We start from the raw sequence: 22652 nt of genomic DNA, 5'->3' as shown, positions 1-22652 counted from the left end.
CATGTAGTATAGAAAGGTGTACAATTTGGCTAGCCTTTGGCTGCCCTTGAAAAGGTGGAAAACCCCTACTTAATCCTATTCTATGACCCAATCCCAAGGAGGGTCCGAATGGCTACAAAGAGCTCAGGCTATTGCTATTTATAGGCCCTTGTGGCCGACTTGCTGTCGACCAGGTCCCTAGACAAACACCCCCACTTACTGCAGCCAACACAGAAAATCCTCATTAAATGTTGGCCGATAGCCTCCTAGTCTTTTCCACTGTCTTCCTTGCCCATGCTTAGTTGCTGTAGCTTCAAAATCTAGTCTTAAAACTTGTCTTTATCTGTTGCCCCCTCAGGAAATAGCCCAGGGAATAGCATGTACGTGTCATGCACATGACATTCCTCTTTGCTAAACTTGATGACAAGATTCCAACTTCTGACCTTGGATGACTGTCATCATCCCTTTGTCTCCCCACGGACACTCCCCAACTTGTCATCCTGCCCCTCCTGGCAACCTTTTCACTGAAAACCCTGCCCCGTTCTCCAATTCCACTCCAAATTTGATGAAGATCTATGAATCTGTTTCACCTTGTCCCTTACCCTTCATGCCCTGTCCCTGAACACTTTCTTTTCCTGGGTATTGAGTTTGGCACTCTCACTCCACCCCTCGGAGGATCATCCTCCCTTGGAACCGTTGCTTGAAATCCTTTCCTCCTAGTATGCCCCAAGTGGCATCCGACTCACAGGACTGCCATTCCCCACCCCTTGGGCCTTGTGGAACACCACCAACCAACCTCCTGGGAACTTCTTCCATGTCTTGTGTTATTCTTCTTGGATTGTGCACCTTCATATGGAACACCATCAGTGTTTAGCCTTGCTGAACTTGATGTTGATACAATGTTGCTTGGTTGTTACACCACCAAAAGATCAAGACACGGGTGATGGTTTCTGTCATGTGTACAATGTGTATCTACCGTGTGCTACACGCACACAAGACTAGCTTCAAGGTTGGGGAAGCTTGGAGCTAGGCAGGCTGATTGGCGAGCTGAGTTAGGGATAGACTAACGGACGGATACCCAAGTATGGACGGGCGGGCGCCCAAGTGTGGACGCCCGATGACTGGCCAAGAGCCTATAAAAGGGTGGCCAAGGTTAGTCATTAGTTCATAGAGTCTCGCGTGTCTTTGTGAGAGCTCTATGGTAAGGAGCCTGGATCTAGTGCAGATGTGCACCTGCTTTATGTAGCCGAGGCCAGCAGCAGTCTCGAGGCCCGCAAGGGTAGCTTCGCGGCGGTATGGGACGTCGCGAGGTAGAGATTGGTCGGTACGTCCATCTAGTTAGCTCAGCTTGTGGCTCGGTGGGGACAGCCAAGACTTGTGGGCTTGCCCACGGCTGTCAAGGTTGGGAGGTGAGTTAGGCGTGCACCCCCTTCACGTTTGTTCGGTTTGTTCGTAGATTTCGAGTCATGTACCAAGAGCGTTCTACGAGGAGATCCTATGGGGATTTGATAGTGGTATCAGAGCAAGTCAAGTCGGTAGGTAGAGAAGATGAGGTCAAAAGAAAGGTATGAGTTTGAGAAGCTTGCTGTTTTTCTGTGTATACTGCTGTTTTTTCAGATTTCACCATGTTATATACGCATCGTTGGAACCCATGTTGGGGGTTTTGGTCTTGTAAAGGGTCGATTAGTTGCTTGAGAAGAGCTTTTTTATTGACAAGGAGTAAAGCATGAGTTGTCGGCTGTGTGAACCAGTTGACAGTGTGAACAGCAAGAGAAAGAGAGAGAGAGAGAGGGAGAGGGAAGTAGTCATGTAGCAAAGCGAACAGCGGGGTGGTGCCTGCGCAGCAAGGCGATCAACCGGGCGTTATTTTTTGTTGATAGTAGGTGACGGCGGTCATCTTCCCTTCAAGTGACGGGTGGCGACCAGTCTAGCGGAGCTTTTTTCCTCTTCGCGTGCTGTTTACATGTTTACAGGTGTCGACCAGCCCGCTTTCATCGTTTTTAGCCCATGTTTTTTTTTTGAGACATGTTGCTTTTCGTTTTTTTTAAAGAACTTCACAAAACAAAGAAAAAAAAACAATCGTAGCAAAGCAAACAAAAAAGCTACGTTTTGTTACATTATGCTTTGTTTTTCTTTAAAGCAACAAAAACAAGACAAAGTGTTAAAAAAAAAACCCACACTTTGGTAAAAAGGGTTTTTAAAAAACCCAAGTATTACTTTATAAGTGTTTTTTTCTTTTTTTTAAAGAAAACAGAATATATATATATATATATATATATATATATATATATATATATATATAATTTTTTGCCAAAAAAAAAACACAAAACCAAAAGCTAAAGTTAGCTTTTGGGGAAGCCTATATATTCTCCTTAAGCGGGCTTCTTGCCACACATCTCTCAAGCTCTTTCTGGACCCTAATCTGGTGTATAGTTCTCATCTCTCTCTCTCATATCTCTTTAAAGTTTGAAGTATTGAAATGGATTGCTAAACTCACGAAACTCAGGATACAGAAGACGGTGTGAGCATCTGTGTGACAGGATCTTCCAATACAAAGACTTCCGCTGCATATCACATTGGTATCAGATTCAGATTGTCCACACACACCGTATCCTAGCGTGGGGGCATCCTTGGATGGTTAGATTGCGTTCCGGCACGACCACCGACTTCAGCATCATGTCTACAGGAGAGAGTACTCATCAGCCGGAAGACGTCTCCCCCGAAGGAGACCATGTTCTTCCACCTACAGCAGACACCATAGCTCTTCTTAGAGCTCAGAACCAGCTGCTCATGGAGCGTCTCCAACTCTTGGAGGTAGCAGCAGCACGTCCTTCTGCACCTCCAGCAGCACCCGACTACATCTCCCTCTTCTTTCAAATGGAACAACAAAGGAGAGAGGACGAGGCCCGAAGGAAAAGAGAAAAAGCAGAAAGACGGGACTATGAGGAAGCCCAACGCAAGATCGACGTCAGGCTGAACTCGCCGCTCGGGAACACCAACGTGAGCTTGATCAAGAATGTATGTTACTCGAGCATCAACGGGAAAAGGAGGCCATACACTTGAGGTATCAGCAGCTCTTCTCAGTCTCCCCAGTCATAGGTGTCACCAGCTAGCAGCCCGCAGTAGCATCAACCACCATCATTCGCAGTCAACCAAACTTCAGTAAGTATGATGGTAAGTGTGATCATTCATCAGTTAATCAATTTATTCATCAGTTTAATGCTCATTTTCCATTAGCTAGGATCACAGACCCACAAGACAAAGTCCACTTAGCGGCTCCCCATCTCACTGGTGAGGCAGTCACTTGGTGGCAGCATTGGTCTAGTATTCATACAGACCAGGCCACAGATGTCACAGCCTTTGACTGGGACATCTTTGTCCATGACCTGAAAACCAGATTTCTCCTGCCCCAGTACATGACCAGTCTAAAGACGAGTTCTATGGACTCAAACCTACAGATCCTGTTTCTGAAGATCCACTAGAAGTGGATGAGCTCGAGGAAATACTACAATCTGAGCATATTATGTTTCAGAAGGAGTGGTGACCTGCCGTTGGCAAAGTCTAGTGACGCTACCTTGTGAATTTCAAAAATTATTCAGCCATTGATGCAAAATGGCTGATGAGGATTGCTTCTAGGAGTATTCAGTACTTTGTAAGTGTCCTTGGAGGCTTTTCAGTTGCAGTCAACAATCCTCGTGAGTACTCATCAATATGGATAATTATGCACATGAATCCCATGTTTGGCTAATTATCCGTGTGATGTATTCACTAGGTTGGATAATTGTGCCTGTAAATCTTATGAATAATGACTACGAGTCATAAACATTGTTGATCATTGATGGGAGATGGACAAAATCAAATCCGACAAGACCAGGTTGGTGGTATGAACTTTTGTGGGCTTTTATTTGTTATGAGAGGTGGCATTTGGGTGTGTAAAAGATTTCAATGAGTGCAAAGGCCGAGGAGCAGGTTTAAGGGTCCTCAGTTATCTAAAAGAACTTGTGCTTTTTTTGGTAAAGCATGTGTAGCTCCAATTGTGTTGTCAAAGCTTGATATCATGTTGAATTTTGTGTCGAAATTCTTATAATTCTTAATCAAAATGATCATAACTGTATTTATAATCGCACCTTGATTAAATTTCGGGACCATATTTTCTCCTAGAGGAGCTTATGAAGGAGCTTGCGGCTGGTACTGCAACCTTTGAACTAAGGAGCCAAAATGAGGGAAGACACCATGCCAGTTCTTTTGCCTCCATCTCGTTGGCATTTCTGGGGTACAGAAAAGAATCCGACCGTTGCTTTGCAAGAATCGGTTCCAAACAGTGAGTGACCAGAAGTTTTAAGCTAGCTATGCAGTGTTCGTTATTAAATCTATACAATTTATGCTTATACGTAACAAGATCACTTTTCCCACCATTCACTTTAGCTTCTTTGCATTCAAATAGGCAGGGAACATCTCGTTTTGCAAAAAAAATAGAGCATTACACCATCCGTAAGGTCAGGGGAGATGGGCGGTGCATGTTCCGTGCTTTGGTAAGGTGTACTTAGTTGACATGATTATCGTCCCATAAACATAAATCCATGTTGGTTTCTTTTAAGTTTAATATTTACATACTCCTGCAAGTAATTATCTCTATGCAGGCATTTTTATGTTATAATTTAAAATGTTGGATTTTCAGAATTTTGAAGCATGCATTTTGGACTGCTTTTTCGACAGGCCCTTGGAATGGCTATTAATGAAGGCATGAATTTGAGTCCAACTGAAGAGCGAAAGCGAGCTGGTGGGTTTCGTGGGTGGTGGCTCTAACTATATGCATATGGTTTTCCAAAAGGAATACACTAGTCGCTTCTTATTGTTTTATTTGTCTGTATTAGTTGTTAATTATAATCATAAGTACTGTCAAAAAAGGTCCTATTAGAAAGATGAGAAGTGCATTAGACAAACTTGATTACAAACCCTGTGTTGGAAAGGACTGAGATGGAGGGGTTGGCTTCTCTTTGAGGGAGACTAAATATAAAAGGGAGGAAGAGAGAACCATCCTGCTGTCTATAACACCATCTAGGCTAAACAAAGGTCCAGGGCAAGAAAGTCCGAGGGCTTCATATGTGCATGAAAGCTACTATGGAGTATTGTATAAGGTACCCTTAAATTGCTCTCATAGGTGGGGAGACAAAAATTTGTATGTATAGTGCTGATAGTTCCCGCAGCCCATATGTGTCCCCTCAATAATCACCCTGCAATGGGCGTGCCAAACATGCCAAGTAGTGAGGTTACTCATCATCTCCCATGGGGGCTACCATTCTCTGAGTGAAAACCTCCAAGTGGCGAGTAGGGTGAAGTTGTAAGAGGTCCAAAACAATGATTTAATAATAATAACTCTATTGCAAACACCACCATGCTACATAGAGCCTACCTGAAAAGTACGGTCATAACTTAACCTCCCCTTTCCGGTTCCGGAAAAATCCGGTGATGGTTGGCTGACGAGGGCTGGGGGTGGCTGGGGCCGAAGCTCTCTCAAGAAAGTGTCCTTGTGTTTGTAGATCTTGAGCAGGAAGAGCCCTAAGCAACGCTAGTCAGGGAAGTCAATGATCCTGAAGAGTGGGCCAAATCTGTCATGGAGCAGATAGCGAAACCTCTACAGAACTCATGTTATACTGGGCAGCGACATGTAATGCTCCTGTCTCAACCGCTGACTCGCATAATCGGCAGATCCTTTCCTCCCTGAGTCTCTATATGAGCTCCCCGGCTCTGAAGACGCGGTCAGCTCTTCCTGTCTCCACTCTTAGGTTTCAGCCGAATAAAGATAAAAGTGGATTGCTTCATGCTCACTAACATAAAGGTATAAGGAAGGTCTCGCTGCGCGTTACACGATCAAACCAATTGCATGTTACATCAGAAACCTCTAAGTAGGCTTTCCAATGTAAACAAAAGGCTGAGAACGCTCCACAAAATCAAACCCATGTGTTGAGTGAGTACAATCTGAAGAAGGATCAGAAGCACCAATAGAACCTTCGGGAGGGTAGGCGTTTCACTTGCAGCCAGAAGGGTCACATGAAGGCACATTGTTTGCAAGTGAAGACCACGCCCAAGGCAACGCTCAATTGACTGAAGTGATAGGTAACCCTCAGATTATGTCTGTTGATACTATTGTTTTAGGTCAGAGTGTCATGTGCATCAGCAATGCCATGGACCTCCTCAAGACTAAATCCAGAAGGGGCAAGCAGATAAAGATCATGAACCAGAATGATCAGAGCTTCAGGTGCCTCATCTGAAGTGGACGTGGAGCAGGACAAGTGGGATCCAGATAAGTGCAGTAGGCTGGCTGCAGAATTGAGTCGGCTGCAGGACCAAAGGAGGTGTCGGCTGTCCATAACAGGGTTGGCTGAACCAGCAGATAGGGGGCAGCAGCATGCGCAGGAGTATATGTAGTCGGCTGGCTTAAAAAGGCATTTATGAAGTATGAACTGGCCGACCAGCAGTCGGCCAGTTCCCCATGTAGTCCAAGGGGCTATAAATAGCCCCCTTGCTCTTTGTATTAGGCATTCAACCCACTAGGGGTGTGAGTCAATAGGAGGTCCCATAGGGGACAGATTTAGGGATTAACAACCTTTTTATGAAGGCAGCCCATGGCTGTACAGATATGTACCTTTTTGTACCATAGTATATACTGAATTTCCAGCACTTCTCACTCTCTCTCTCTACTCTCTCTCTACCTGCGTTTTTGCATCAGATGGTGCGTTTTGCATCAGAAGGTCTTCAAGAGTGTTTAGGGCTGAAAGAAGACTACCCAGAGCTTCCGCGCGTTACATTGGTATCAGAGCATCAGGCTCAGCAAAGCTAAACACTGATTCAGCCCCATATGATGGTGTACAGGTCCAAGGTACAGGAAAGTACACGGATTCGAAGCCCAAGGCGGGAACACAGATCGGGAAGAACTCCCAGGAGGTGTGTTGGTGGTGTTCCACAGTGCCAGATGGGGATGGCAGTTCCGTGAGCCAGATAGGTTCTCAGGTTACGGTCCCAAGGGAGGTTGATCCTCCAAGGGTGATGTGAGAGTGCCAGACTCAGTTCCAGACCAAGACCGTGTTCAGAGCCAGGGCAGGAATGGATTGTGGACTAGAGGAAGACCAGATGCATAGATCTTCATCAGAGACAGAGTGGTTTGGAGAACAGACCGGATTTTCAGAGAAAAAGGTTTGCCAGGGATGGATGATGACAGAGGGACTTCGGGACAGGATTGGGATGATGACAGTCATCCAGGAGCAGGTTGGATTCCCGTCATCAAGTTTAGCAGAGGGGGATGTCATGTGCATCAGCAATGCCATGGACCTCCTCAAGACTAAATCCAGAAGGGGCAAGCAGATAAAGATCATGAACCAGAATGATCAGAGCTTCAGGTGCCTCATCTGAAGTGGACGTGGAGCAGGACAAGTGGGATCCAGATAAGTGCAGTAGGCTGGCTGCAGAATTGAGTCGGCTGCAGGACCAAAGGAGGTGTCGGCTGTCCATAACAGGGTTGGCTGAACCAGCAGATAGGGGGGCAGCAGCATGCGCAGGAGGATATCTGGTCGGCTGGCTTAAAAAGGCATTTATGAAGTATGAACTGGCCGACCAGCAGTCGGCCAGTTCCCCATGTAGTCCAAGGGGCTATAAATAGCCCCCTTGCTCTTTGTATTAGGCATTCCACCCACTAGGGGTGTGAGTCAATAGGAGGTCCCATAGGGGACAGATTTAGGGATTAACAACCTTTTTATGAAGGCAGCCCATGGCTGTACAGATATGTACCTTTTTGTACCATAGTATATACTGAATTTCCAGCACTTCTCACTCTCTCTCTCTACTCTCTCTCTACCTGCGTTTTTGCATCAGATGGTGCGTTTTGCATCAGAAGGTCTTCAAGAGTGTTTAGGGCTGAAAGAAGACTACCCAGAGCTTCCGCGCGTTACACAGAGTGCCTGCATGGAATGCATTTTCAACATGGCATTCTTCACTTCTAACGACTTCATATGTATGTATGGGTCGGTGTTAGGGGAGACTGTGCACATCCTTTCTGACCCTAGTAGTACTCACAACTTCATTAATGCTGAATTATGCAGAAGCTGGAAGTGGAGACGCAACCAAGTGATCATGTGTATCATGTGAACTTGGGGGCAGGACATGAAGGAGACAGTTTCTGGTGCTTGTGATAGTTTTAGGAGTCTCGGAGAGGGAGAAATGATATCCCCTAGGTACGAGGAATTACCAGATCTTGAAAAGGAGTTGGAGGGTTTTTAATTCCATAAGGAGTTGGAGGGTTGAAGGATGGTTTATGTTTTCACGAACCTAGTAGGTTTTGGTTTTTTGTCTTGTTTCCATGATGATAGTCTTTTGGAACATTGGCTTCGGTTGAGCCGGTTCTCATATATGTAGGTATGTGGATTGTTTAGATAGGTAGGAAACTGATTTCATAGACAGTTGTTTGTGCTAGCTAGGTTCTCGTTGACTTCTTTCCAAGAGTGGAAATGTATGAAGAAGGGAGGAATGTTATGTACCTGATACCAATCCTTGGGATTAGGGCTTAATCTGGCAAGGTTGGGGTCCTTGAGATTAGGGAAAGAGCAGGTGGATACGGGTGGCTAGGGTTAATTATTAATAAATCCATGTGAATTGGTTATTAATTCCCAAGTTTATTGATTGGTATTTTGTGCAATGTTGTTATCATTGTGTTGGCTTGGGGGCCTTGCGCTAGAGGCGGCGTTGGGTCCTTTGGTTCTTCTACCCTTGCTTGAAGCTTGCCTTTCATCTATCCACACAAATTAATATTTTTGTAGGCATGCTGCTTATGAGCAGCCCCAACCTATGGAGGAGAAATCTTTACGACAGGCGATAAGTCTAGCAACGGTACATGGAGTGTAATGTGTATGAGTCAACATACTCCACTGTCTCCTGCCCATATGTGAAAATAGGCGCTGATCTCCAGACCCACTGAGCTGTAGTGTTAAACACCATAACCTTGGTCTTACCAAGGTTAACTGAGAGCCCACTGTCCTGTGCATAAGCATGTAAAGTATCCAAGTGCCTTTGCATACCCTCTGGTGAGTCTGCTTTAAGCACAATATCATCAGCATATAAGAGCAGAGGTATCCAAGTGCCAGCCAACTAGGCTCCTCTGTCCCCTCGTGTCCCACTATAATCAGAGATCTCATCAATGTATAGTCCAAATAGAGTCGGAGAGAGCGGGAGCCCTGTTTCACCCCTATAGTGGAGTGTACTGGCTGGGAGAGACCCTTTGAAGTCCGTACCTGCCCAACTACTGTCTCATAAAGTGCCATAATACCCCAAATGAGCTCACATGGAACCCCCAAGTCTTGTAGCATGCGCATCAGTCTAGCTCTGGGCACGGTGTCAAAGGCCTTGCAGAAATCCACAAAGCCACAGTAGTTCCTTTCCCATGTGCTCTGCCCTCCTCAATGATAGCCCTGAGGGTAAAGATATGATCCAAAGTAGAGAATCTCCTCCTGAAACCGGCCTGTCCCTGAGCTCGGACCCCTTGTCTCTCTGCCCATCTGCTCAACTCATGCTCAAGAGTAGAGGCATATAGCTTGGCCAGCAAGTGACCAATCATAATGGTGCGGTAGTTAGTTGGCAGGCTCGGATCTCCAGACTTGAGTACCGGCACAATCGTGGAAGTACTCCAAGTCCCAGGAAACCCCTCACACATGGCTCTATTAAACATGAGAGCTAGCAAGTCTGCAATCATATCTCTAGCATGTATGAAATGCTCGGCTACAATGCCCTCATGATCCTGTGCCCTCCCTGTATGCAATCTGTTGATGTTCCTCCCTCACCATCTCTGCTGTGAAGAAGGTAGAAGTGGGTGGACAAGGCTCTGGAGGGTTTGGTAGTGGTGGCTGCTTTGGTACTGTGTAGAGGGAGGCTGCATACTCGCCCCATGTATCTGGAGAGGTAATGGCTGGAGGCGGGGGGTGCACTCTAAGCAATCTCCAGGCCTCCCCAGAATCCTGACTCAAAAACAACTGATAGATGTCTCTCTCCAGCCGAGCTAAGAATGCTCTCTTCTTCTGCCGAATGAGGGATTGGAAGATGATGCGTGGCTGTCTATATGTAGTAACACCTGTGGCCACCTCTCTCTGTAGCCGGGCTCTGAGCTCCCTACAGTCATCATCATACCAACTATTCTGGGGCATGCTCCTAGGACGTGGTCGTACTGTGGGCTGCGTGTGTGGGAAGGCCGTCGCTGCAGCTGTATGTAAAGCCTCGACCACGCTCCCAGGGAGTCACCACCGATAGAGCAGTTATCTTATGTCGTGCTCGTCGGCCACGCCCACTAGGATCCCGACCATGGCATCCTCACCATCGCCAGATCAGAAACATTATTGCTCGGCATCGGAGGCGCCTACCTCGCTTCTACGACCTCTCCATTCTAGACAGCCCCATGGCGGAGATACTAGATCTAAGGAGAGGGCAACACTTCAATTGATCAGCATACATGGATCTACCTGACATACATCTACCTCGACAATCAGTTTATTGTACTTTTTAGTCTCATTTAGTTGTTCTCTTTGATGAGACACCAACTTCAGATGTATTCTCAATTTTGGTCTCATAGGCCACTATGGCCTCTTAGAGACGTTAATATATCATTTCATTTCATTTCTCTCTCTCTCTCTCTCTCTCTCTCTCTCTCTCTCTCTCTCTCTCTCTCCATCGCCTATGTATCACATATAACACCCCCATTATGGTACTGGTTGGAGCTAGATAGATCTGCATTGCATTCTTGTATACCCTGCGCATATAGGTTGCATACTGAGCCTCTAGCAGTAGTGCTCCATCCATCACACCCACCCACTAGCTAAGTACTTTCATAGTTTATTTCATGTTAATTTTGTCGTCTTTTTTTCTGGACATCCAGAAGACATTAACAGTTGTACATTGATTTGTCTCATAGGTCGAGTTGGGCCTCTAGTAGACGTTAATACAACTTTCTTTCTTTCTTTCTTTCTTTCTCTCTCTCTCTCTCTCTCATATTTTGGCCTTTTGAAGACGTTAATACAACTTTCTTTCTTTCTTTCTCTCTCTGTTCGCCCCACATTCTCTTCGCAATCTGTTCGCTTCTCTCTCTCTCTCTCTCTCTCTCTCTCTCTCTCTCTCTCTCTCTCTTCGCCCCACATTCTGTTCGCTTCTCTCTCTTCGCCCGCTCCACATTCTCTTTGCTTCTCTCTCTTCGCCCCCTTTCGCCACCCGCCCTTTCACAATCTGTTCGCTTCTCTCTTCGCCCCCTTTTCCCCAGCTCCATCTCTCTCTCTCTCTCTCTCTCTCTCTCTCTCTCTCTCTCTCTCGCCTCCCGCCCATTTCGCCTCTTGCCCGTCGCTTCACTCTCCGCCCCCTCTCTCACTGTTCGCTCGTCGCCTCTTCCCTGTGCCCGTCGCTTCACTCTCTGCCCCCCCCCCCCCCCCTCTCTCTCTCTCTCTCTCTCTCTCTCTCTCTCTCTCTCTGTGTCGCCTCCCTTTCCCACCCACCCTCCCTCCCTTTCCCACCCACCCTCGCCTCCCTCTCTCCCTACCTTCCTCCCTCCCTTGCTCAGGCCCCCAAGGCAGCAACATAACTCTCTCTCTCTCTCCCCAAGGCATGTTCTTCAGGGAGCTGTGGACACCCCCTTCATTGATGTATACCATTCTATACCCCCAGTATGGTACACGATGGAGCTAGCTAGGTTGCATATCATGATTGTATACTCCATGCATATAGCTTTGCATTCTCCTAGTAGTAGAGCTCCATCACCTCCCCCACTCATTGTACTTATTGCACACCCAGATTCAGCTTTTTTAGTTCAGTACTTTTTCATTTTGTTGGGATGACAGAGGATACCCCACACAGGTACACTGATTTGTCTCATAGGCTGAGTTCGGTCTTTTGAAACGCGGATAGCAACCCAAGATGCAGAGATTGCAAATCTCAAGATAGAGATAGAAGAAGCACGTGCTCAACATAAGCTCAAGGAAGGTGAAATTCAGCCCGTCATGATGGAGGAGCTGAGCACCATCAAGGCCCAAGTGAGAACACTTCAAGAGGGAGAAGAAAAGAAAGCCCGGGAGACCTCCTCGAGCAAGTAGATAAATCGGAGAAATGGATAGAAGTGGTCAAGAAAGGTAAGAACAAGGAGGCCGAAAGCACATCTACCTCGAAGATTATCAACCTAACCATTGAGGAGGAACAAAGAAGAAAGACAAGGGAACTTCATGTGCGGATCACGGGGCTTAAGGACGGTGACAATGTAGAGGAGGAAGCCAAAGATTTATACACACGCATGGGCATTTCGAGGCCTACACACACGGGGGCTTGGAGAGTGGGCAAGAAAGACAAGAATGGAGGAGAGAGCTCGAAGGAGAGAGCTCTCATTTTACGCTTTCCCACCTTGGAGGCCAAGAAGGTTTTCTAGAGCCAAGTGCTCCGCCCTTAAGAAAACGGGCATCTTTTTAGGAGATGACCTCACCTTGGCACAGCTAGCACATATGAGGGAGTGCATGCCGGAGATTAGGGCAGCCAGAGAAAAAGGGAAGCTAGCATTTTACAGAGGAGGCAGAGTGGTGATACTAGAGAGACGCACCACCTGACGGTGCGAGACCTATGGGACCAGTCTGAGACTTGTAGTATGGAACTGCAACAGAGCATTGAGACTGGATGTGGGGGCCTTTGAGGACAGCTTCAGAGATAGGGACATCATCTTCTACTCGGAGACACATCAGGCCCCAGGCAGCACATTACCGAGAGTGGCGGGATACAGATGGGAGACGACTTGTAGACAGGAGGCCCGTTCGAAGCATGGTGGTCGCGGATCCGGAGGAGTTGCAGTTCTTTTTAGAGAGGAACTTCAGCCACTCATCCATGTTATGTGCCGTGATGAGAGCGCGAGGTACATGTGGGAGAGCGCGAGGTACATGTGGGTCAGAGTGAGGGCAGATGAGGGTAGACCCCTATACATTGCTATATGTTACTTTCCACCCAGCACATCTCATTATGTAGCGCCCAAGGGGCAATCTCCATATATGATTCTAGATGAGGACATATGGGAGTTCTCCAGGGAGGGAGATGTTATCATACTTGGGGACTTTCCTTCTTTGACACTTCGAAGGAGATGTTGAGAGAGATAGATGTGGAGGAGATGAGGTGGAGTGTACTGAGTATGGGAGATACCTCTTAGAGATGGGGACTGCACATGGGCTGGCCATTTTAAATGGCCTAGAGAGGTATCCACTTGCCAGTGGCTTTACTTGCTTTCCACACAGACATGGGGCCAGCATAGTGGATTATGTTTTAGCCTGGCCAACCTTCATCCGGAGTATCCAGGATTTTGCGATTGGCCCCAGGCCCATCGGAGTTACGGTGGATCATGCACTTCTCTCCTTTACGGTGGATTTCCACTACAGTACCCGCCAGGTTGGACAGTCCTCTTATCACCCGAGATATACCTTCTGTAGAGAGACTGATGGAGTATACACTGCAGAGATCTACAGCTTGTTGAGTGCAGAGGATCCACAGAGGCCATTAGCAAAGCTCACACAGACTTGGAGAACTCCCGAATGTCATCATCCAAAATAGAAAAGGGAGACTGCCCGCTAGGTGATGCATACACTGATGTACTAGGAGCAAAATAGCATATAGCAATGTAGAGATATTTGCCCGTCTCTGCCCTCAGTCTAACCCACATGTACCTAGCCTGCTCATCTCTGCGGACTATATGTATCAGTGGCTGCAGCTCCTCTCTAAACAATATTGCCACTCCTCCTGAGCCCCACCCTCTATGCTCTGAACGAGTCTCCTGTCTACAAGCTGTCTCCCATCAGTATCCACTAACATGTGGCATGGACTGTCCAGGAGCCTGATGTGTCTCACAGTAGAAGATGATGTCCCTCCCAGTGAAACTATCCTCAAGAGCCCCTACATCAAGGCGTTGAGATCCCTTACAATTCCAAGTAGCAACTTTGAGTGTAGTCCCATAGGTCTCGCGCGTCATGAAGAGCGCCTCTCCATAATCACCACTCTACCATCTCTATAGAAGGCCACTTTCCCTTTCTCTCGGGCTGCCCTTATCTCGGGCATAACTTCTTTCATGTGGGCAAGTTGCGAGAGTGTGAGATCATCTCCAAGAAATATTCCCGTCTTCTTGAGTGTAGGACGTCTCTTCAAGAAGTCCTTCTTCGCTTCCATGGAGGGGAAACGAATGATAAGTGCTCTCTCCTTAGAAGATTCGCCACTACCTTCTCTGTTCTTTCCCACTCTCCATGCCTTTGTGTGCGTGGCTTCAATGCCCATCATAGAGAAGAGCTCCTTGGTTTCCCCTTCCGCATCATCACGGTCTTTTAGACCGGACACTCGTACATGTAAGGCCCGGGTCTTCCTCCTTTGCTCCTCTTCAAGGGTCATGTTGATAATGGTGGGAGTGGGGATGGGTGGCGATTCTTTACCTTTCCCTTTCTTGGCGACCTCGATCCATTTCTCCGCCTCGTCCATCTTTTGTGTCTCTGTGATCACATCCACCCATGAAGATGTCTTCTCTTTATGTTGCTCCTCCTCCTCTCGAATGATCCTCATTTTTTCCTTGATGGTATTCAGCTCTTCAATAAAGGAGGGCTGAAATTTTCCATCCTCAAGATTGCCTTGTGAAGTGGCTTCCAACTCCTTTTTGAGGGCTGAGATTTCAGTGGCTTGACTTTTAGCATGCAATTTGGCCTCCACTAGTTCCTCCTTTAAGGCTGAAATCTCAGCCTCTTGCTTGGATGTTCTCTCTTCGAGCTCTTGGATTTTGTCAAATCCCTTCTCGAGTTTGGAGAGGCGGTTTATGATCGCGGTAACGGAAGAGTCGACCATCTTCTTGTTTTCTTTGATAATTGTGCTGAGCTTGTCCTCCACCTTCACGAGCTCCTCTTTAACTCCGGTCTTGGCCATGACCTTTTGCAGGGAGGGAGGGTTGGCGCAGAGGGGGGCGAACAACGAAGAGAGAAATGAAATGAAATGTTATATTAACGTCTTCAAAAGGCCATAATGACCTATGAGACCAAAAAGTTACATCATGATGGATCTGATACAATGTCTGGATAAAAAACTAGAAAATGAAAAAATAAAGATGATACTACTGGCACCTAGAAAATGAAACAGGAACTGGAAGGTAAACAGAAACCCTTATAGGGTGTGAATATAGTGAGGGGGGGGGGGGTACGCTTGGAGGTGAGTGGAGTACAGTGAGGGGATACAATATCATGCGGGACGGGGGGGTACACTATGGAGGTGCCTCCATCTCATAATATGTGCCGCATCAGACGCTGGCGGATCTCCTCAATATCCTCTGTGGTCAGCACCCTGACTGGGTGTCCCGCATGTCTCGCAAGAATAATCTGAATCCGCCGCTGCAACATCCGTCTATGCTGGGATGCCCTCCCCCGTAGTCATGGGCGTCTGGACCACCCAAGCTCAATCGCACGATCAATCAGTGTACCGTTGGTGTGGGCGGTATCCATGTCCTGCCTGCTGTGGTCCATCCGGCGCAGTGGTGGCTGGACTAAAGAAGTCTGTAATGTGCCTCTAAGTCTGGCTCTCTGTGCGCCTAAGCAAGCTATCTCTATATCTCCGCAGCTCAAGCAAGAACAATCCCAAACACTTCTGGTCCTGGTACCCCATGACTCTGGAAAGTGGTCCAAAACCCTCTCTGAATAAACAGTGGAAATGACCACGTATCTCATAGTATGCAGTACAATGGCATATATAATGCAGCTCTGTCTCTGGCTCCCCATGGCATACTCGACATATCCTGGCCTCAGCTGGTATACCTCTATATCGGCCAATCTCAATCTCAAGCTGACCAATAGCACATCGTACTGCATAAGACAAGTGTACATCCATGTAATTGGGTCTGATCACAAAACCATCTGCTGTGAGCTGAAGAAAATGCTCTCTGTAGAAAGCCATCTTCGTGCCTAGCTCCTCAGTCGGCTGTATCCATGTCCTCCTAATGTCCAGCTGAACTAAATCCTGACGGATGAGTCTGGTAATCTCTGTCCGTGTGAGAGTGAGAGAGGGTGCCTCCAGAGAATACTGGAAGGGAGGCAATCTGTCCATGCTAAAACCATGTACCTGGAACCAAGATGTCATCTGTCCATACCAACAAGCCGTGTCTCCCTGTAAAGCTAACTGTCGGGAGGACTCAAGGGCGAGGCGTGCATATCTGTCTCGGGGGAGATCCCACAAGCCATGTATGTAGGAGACTGATCTCGTAAGAGCCTCAATCACCAGAGGGGCAGCCGCCAGCTCTGCTCGAATAATCTCATGAGGTACCAAGGCCTTGGCTCTAATAATCCTAGCAGACATAGATACCAAAGGCCTCTCCATACCTCTCCACCCGCCTGCGCTGTGAAGGTCCCCATATCTGCACTCCATAAAGCATAGCTGATGTCACTAGAGTGTCAAAAAGCCAAAGTTTCGTTTGAGGTTCCTGAAAGTGAACCTGTGAACACATCCTCTCCAAACCACCCAGGGCTGCATGTGCTCTAGTCTCTGCTGCTCTCCTCATCGAAAACATTGGCCCACTGAATACTACCCCAAGATATGTATATGCATCTGTATACTTCACAATCTCCTGCCCATATGTAAATGTGGGAGCTGATCGCCTAACCCACTGTGGCATGGTGTTAAACACCATAACCTTGGTTTTGCCAAGGTTGACAGACAATCCACTATCATGTGCAAACTCATGTAAAGCATCCAGATGACGTTGCATACCCTCAGGGGAGTCAGAGATCAACACAATATCATCAGCATATAACAATAGTGGGATCCATGTACCTGCTAGCTGGGCTCCTTTGTCCTCCAATCTCTCAATGTAGTCAGAAGCCTCATCCACATACATACCAAACAATGAAGGAGATAATGGGCAGCCTTGCTTCACTCCTATAGTGGAGTGAACCAAAGTACAGACCCTCTCTGGGGTGCGTACCTGTCCTGCAACTGATCTATATAAAGCCATAATCCCCCATATGAGCTTTGTGATCAACTGCTGCTCAAGAATGGATGCATACAATCGTGCTAGTGTGTGATCAATCATAATAGTGCGATAATTCCCTGGCTCCATAGGGTCCCCTGACTTGAAGATAGGCACGATGGTGGACATACTCCAAGTCTCGGGTAAGCCTTCACACATAGCACGATTGAACATCACTGCTAGAAGCTCTCCTTGCATGTCTCTCGCATGAATAAAGTGCTCAGTGACCAATCCATCATGATCATATGCTCTCCAGTCTTCATCCTATCAATGGCCTTCCTTACCATCTCTGCGGTAAAGAAAGTGCACGTCTGTGGGCATGGTGCTGGCGGGTCAGGAAAAGGTGTCTGTCTAGGAACTGTATATAGAGATGCTGCATAACTACCCCAGACCTCTGTAGAAGTGATGGCCAAAGTAGGGGAGGACTCATGAAACAAACGCCAAGCCTCCCTCGAATCCTGGCTCAAGAACAACTGGTATAATTCCTGCTCTAGCTGAGCAAGGAAGGCCCTCTTGTTCCTTCGCACAAGGCGCCGGAAGGCAATACGTGACTGTCGGTGAGTAGTGACTCCCAAAGCAATCTCCCGCTGCAGTCCAACTGTGAAGTCCTCAATGCATGAAATAAAGCTCGGCATAGCCATAACATAATCCACTGTGCTAGCACCATGTCTATGTGGAAAGCAAGTAAAACCAGCTGCTGACGGAAACCTCTGCAAGCCATTAAGTATGGCCAACCCATGTGGAGTCCCCATATCTACCAAATATCTCCCATACTCTGTGCACTCCACATCCTGTGAGCATCTCTCTAATCCCATATCCAGAGTGTCCAACTCTCTCAGCATCTCCTCTGAGGTATCATAAAAGGCTGTTTGGCGGTTGCCCGTCCGGGCATTAAAGTCCCCTAACAGGATGATGTCTCCATCCCTAGAGAACTCCCATATGTCATCATCTAGCACAGAGAAAGGAGACTGCCCTCTAGGTGCTGCATATGTCGATGTACTAGGAGCAAAATAGCATATGGCAATATACAGGAAGCTGCTTGTGTCGGCCCTCAGTCTCACCCACATATATCTGGCGTGATCATCTCTCCAAACGATGTGTAGAAGCGGTTGCAGCTCCTCCCTGAAAAGAACTGCCACCCCCCCTGATCCTCTAGTACTGTGTACCGATCTCGTCCCTACTCTGCAAGTTGTCTCCCATCTGTATATCCTGTCACCTGTGGCATCATCTGACCAGGGGCCTGGTGAGTCTCCGAGTTGAAGACTATATCTCTATCTCTAAAGCTGTCCTCAAAGGCACCTACATCAAGTCTGAGGGATCCATTGCAGTTCCAGGGTGCCAGCTTTAATTTGGTCCCATAGGTCTCGCACCGTCATGTAGAGCGTCGCTCCACGATGACCACCCTCCCTTCTCTATAAAATGCTATCTTTCCCTTTTCTCTTGCCGCCCTAATCTGTGGCATGACTTCCTTCATATGTGCAAGCTGTGAAAGAGTAAGATCGTCACCAAGAAAAATGCCTGTATTCTTTAAAGTGGGTCGCCTGTCATGACCCTGTGTTTTTCTCGTCATAGTATGCAGGTGTGCACGGGGACATGGTGGACATTGTGAATGGCATCAGTTTGGAGTTGAAAATAAAACCCATGTGTGGACAACCCCAAGTGTGAAGGGGACAGAGATTTAAAAATTAAAGTTAAAAAGGTTTTAAAACCTTGGGAGGCCCCTAGGTAATTAATAGAGGCTACTCTACTTTTTTTGGGGGGGGGGGGGGGGGGGGTACGCCTCTTTTTCTCTTGGATGCTTTTTGGGAGAAAACAGGGCCGGTGGGCTGTGCTTCAAGGTGTGCTTCAGGGCTGCGCTTCAGGCTGACTGTGGCTGCGTGAAGGAGAGGACGTGCTGGTTGGCTGTGTGGCGACCAAGTACAGGCTGCTGCTCGTCATCTGGCGCAGGGCTGCATGGCGACCAGGTACAGGCTGCTACTGTGCGGGCATCTGCAGGTTCTGTCTTGTACGGATAGGTGCAGGCGCAACATACAAGTGGGCTGGACTGCAACATACAAGTGGGCTGGACTGCACGAAGGATGATCAGAGAGCAGGCTGGATTGTGCGTTGGTTGGGCAGGCAGTGCACAGGGGCTGCACAGCAGATGTTTTCCTCCTAGTAACTAGCCGGCTACAGCTGCACGTTTTCCTTCTCTCCCTAGGCGGCTAGCTGGGCTGCAGAGAAGTACCGCTTTGGATTGCACGTGGCCAGGACTGCTGGCCGACAGGACTGTTTCTCTTTCTTGTGGAGGGTGGCAAGTTGCAGGAGAAACAGTGAGGAGAGAAGTTGCTGGACGGAGACTGCCGACTATTGTTTCTCTCTCTCTCTTTGGCACAGTCGCGTGGGCTTGATTGCAAGAGGACAGAAACGTATGATTGAGGAGGAGACAAGACAGTCGCATGGGCTTTTCTCTCTATCTTGGAAGAAGACATGGGGCTGATTTGATGGCCTGTTTTGGGTTTCCGGCTGCAAGTACAGGTCACTTGAATGTGTTTCTTGGCATGGGAGTGAAGCAAGCTCGCATGGCTGCATGCTCATGGAGCAGATTGTTTTCTTCTTGCTAGAAAGGAACAGAGGGACCTACAGTTATGGGCATCTCTATGTTTGCAGATGTTTCATGAGGGAACAGGTAACTAGATGTATGCCGTTGTTGGCACTGTTGTTGAATGGTGCCATGAATGGTTCTGTATGGAAACAAGACAGAAGTTTCAAAGGGAAACAGGCCTAAGGGTTTCATGTGGAAACAGGTCATAGGTTTCTTGAGGAAACATGTTTTTTTGGTTTCTCCAGGAGATAGGTCACATGCAGGCAGAAGGTACAGGAATGGACACATGTTTGGTACAGCCTTGCTACTGATTGGGCAAGGGACAGGGAATCCATGACAGAGATGGATAGTACCCTTGGAAGGCAGAGAGGGTTGGTACAGGTGTGTCGACTGTAGCGCGCGCGAGAGAGAGAGAGAGAGAGAGAGAGAGAGAGAGAGAGAGAGGGGAGGGAGGCGACACGCGTTCGAAATAGCAGGCGGGAGGGAGGCGACACGTTCGAAACAGCAGGCGGGAGGGAGGCGACACGTTCGAAACAGCAAGCAGGAGAGGGAGGCAACAGAGGTCAGCAGGCGGGAGGGAGGTGACACACGTTCGACAGAGGTCAGCGGGAGAGGGAGGCGACAGAGGTCAGCAGGGTTCCGGCTCTAGGGTTTCAGGCAGCAGTGGAAGGAAAAAAAAAATAAAAAAAAAATCAGGTTTGCAGGTTTTCTCAAGGGTGCAGCAATGGTTCAAGCAACTATTTAAGGGTTTGCAGGTGCTGAATTAGGGTTTTCAGGTGCTGAATTAGGGTTTTCAGGTGCTGAATTAGGGTTTTCTTTGCTTTTGTACATGGATTTGGATGACCCGGCTGCTGCTGTTGGTGGCATGGCTGCCAATAGCCTTAACATGGATCTTATTGAGGAGATGATCGAGAAGGATGTGGGTTATGCTTCAGATGCCTCGGAGCAACAAAAACGTCAAAGGCTTGATGTTGATGCAAGTTACACTCTGGTGAATGTTGGAGAGAATGCAGAGGAAAGTTCTCAGGTACCTTCTCCGGAGTTTGCACGTTTGCTGTGCAGATCACTGGTCAGCTCCTGCAAGAATATGTGAAGACAAATAGCGTGCAAATGGCTGCAGTAGATAATGATGGTGTGGCTGATGTATGCATGGAGACTCCTTTGTTGCTACAATAGCTAGCAGATTTTCATGATCGTGCTGCTATCTTCTTCTTTACTGGGCGTATCTCGTTGTTGCCTCGTCTTAGAGCATGGTTGGGCCGCTTGGTGTCGCCTGAGGCACTTGAGGAGATTTATGATGGTCCGAGAGGCTTTTATGAAATACTTTTTCGCACTTCGGAAGCCCGTAGGGCAGTCTTGGAGCAGGTGCCACTCTTTTTGGATGGGCAGTTGGTTCATGTGGTTCCGTGGAAGCCTATGGCAGAGTACCAAGATATGTTGCGCCAGGCTTGCCTAGTTTGGGTTGAAGTGAAACAATTCCCACCAATGTTTTGCCGTGTTTTACCAGATCTCATGCGAGGTATCGGTGATGTCTTGGTGGTACCTCGAATGAGAGCTAGAAACCGAAATCGTCTATGCATGTTATGGGATACTGGGAGACCTAGGCCGACACATTTGCGTGTCAATATGGCTGGGCTGCAACCTTTAATGTATGAATTGAGGTGGGATACATTTGCTGGCCACTGTTTCAAATGTGGTAAGATGGGCCACTTTGTCTCCGAATGTCCTAAGAAAGAACAAGTTGTTGCTACCAAGGATATCGTTGATGGGCAGTTGCCCGTGGAAGATGAGCATGATGCTCCTTTACATGATGCCCAGCACATGGATGTACATGTGGATGTTCAGAATGAGGTTGAGCAGCCATGGGTGGAAGTACGTGGTAAAAAGACACGATTTATTGCCCCGCGGGGGATTTCTCAGATGCTGTTTGGCGGGGACCTTTGCGTACTCATCAGGGGCCCTTACATACATATGCTCGTCGCCCTTTGGGTTCAGGTGCCCAGCAACAGACCAGGATTGAGAGGCCGGGATGCCAACTTTCTCAGAGTTCAGGGGCTCTTGGGGTGGATAGAGTAGAACGCTATCCTATTAGAAGTCGCCTAACAAAAGAAGCACAACAACAATTGCCTCTTATGTTTGGTTCGAAGGGTGAGGTCATCTCACCATGGGATGGTCATTACCCTTTGGCACGTGCTCGGGAACTCCAAGGGCAGTCTGAGATCACAAATACCATGTCTAAAAATGCAATGCCTCAAAAGGTCTGTGATTTGGCAGATTGTCCTGGGCCTAGTACACGGCCTTGTTGATTCCTTTTCTGTGAAGGCTTATGAAAATTGTACAATGGAATGTAAAGGGTATTTCTTCGCGCCAAAATCAGTTCAGGCTTTGGCGTACAACTTTTTATCATGGTTGGGATGTTTTGTGTGCAGTTGAACATAAGCAGCATAAGTTGGCTGGCAAAGCCTATGTATATAAGGGGTTTCATGTTTTCTACAGCGGACATCCTGCTTCGTAGTCAGGTGTTATGTTTGCTGTTCGTTCGCAGTTTCAGCCTTCTCTTGTGATTCAAGATGTTCATGGAAGATTTCTAGTGATACAAATTGTTTGGGATGATACGCCTTTATGGTTATTAGGGGTGTATGCTCCAAATAATGCTCGTGCGCGCCGTTTGCTGTGGAATGACTTGTGTGCTCTTTCAATCTCTCATCCTGGCTTTGTGATGGGAGACTTTAATATGTGTGTCTCCGGGGAGCAAGCCACGTCGCCTCATTCTGTAATGGATGGCCCGGAGAGAATGGCGTGGGAAGCTTTTGCAGCAAGGTCGCTAAAACAAGACATGTGGTCTTGGTTGCATCCAGATGAAAGGGGTTACACTTATGCCTCACAACAGTTTCGGGGCACTTATGCTAGATTGGATAGGATGTATATTTTACATCAAGATCTCTTTTTGCCAGAGGTTCTTACTATGATGGTTGATCAGCAAAACAGGTTTTGTCGGATCATTGGCCGCTTGTGTTTGAAATGGTCTATCATCCTGTGGATGCATATAAAGGCTTG

The 22652-nt window shown here is 47.6% G+C and overlaps 1 protein-coding gene across 2 annotated transcripts in view; it reads left to right on the top strand.

Moving 5' to 3' along the window:
• LOC147628102 (Cysteine proteinases superfamily protein) overlaps positions 1-22652 on the top strand; it is a 75235-nt gene that overhangs the window by 3106 nt on the left and 49477 nt on the right. For both annotated transcript variants that reach the window (XM_086813123.1, XM_086813124.1), the window contains exons 2-4: positions 4141-4300; positions 4424-4511; positions 4696-4759. In XM_086813123.1, coding sequence (XP_086669249.1) covers positions 4141-4300; positions 4424-4511; positions 4696-4759 — 312 coding nt within the window. The remainder of the gene's footprint in view (positions 1-4140; positions 4301-4423; positions 4512-4695; positions 4760-22652) is intronic.

The sequence above is a fragment of the Cibotium barometz genome, chromosome 19 (genome assembly GCF_041138505.1).
Source record: "Cibotium barometz isolate CiBa-2024 chromosome 19, ASM4113850v1, whole genome shotgun sequence".
In the NCBI taxonomy this organism is placed as follows: domain Eukaryota; kingdom Viridiplantae; phylum Streptophyta; class Polypodiopsida; order Cyatheales; family Cibotiaceae; genus Cibotium; species Cibotium barometz.
Note: the sequence above shows the minus strand (reverse complement) of the source record. Positions and strands in the feature narration are given on the sequence as shown.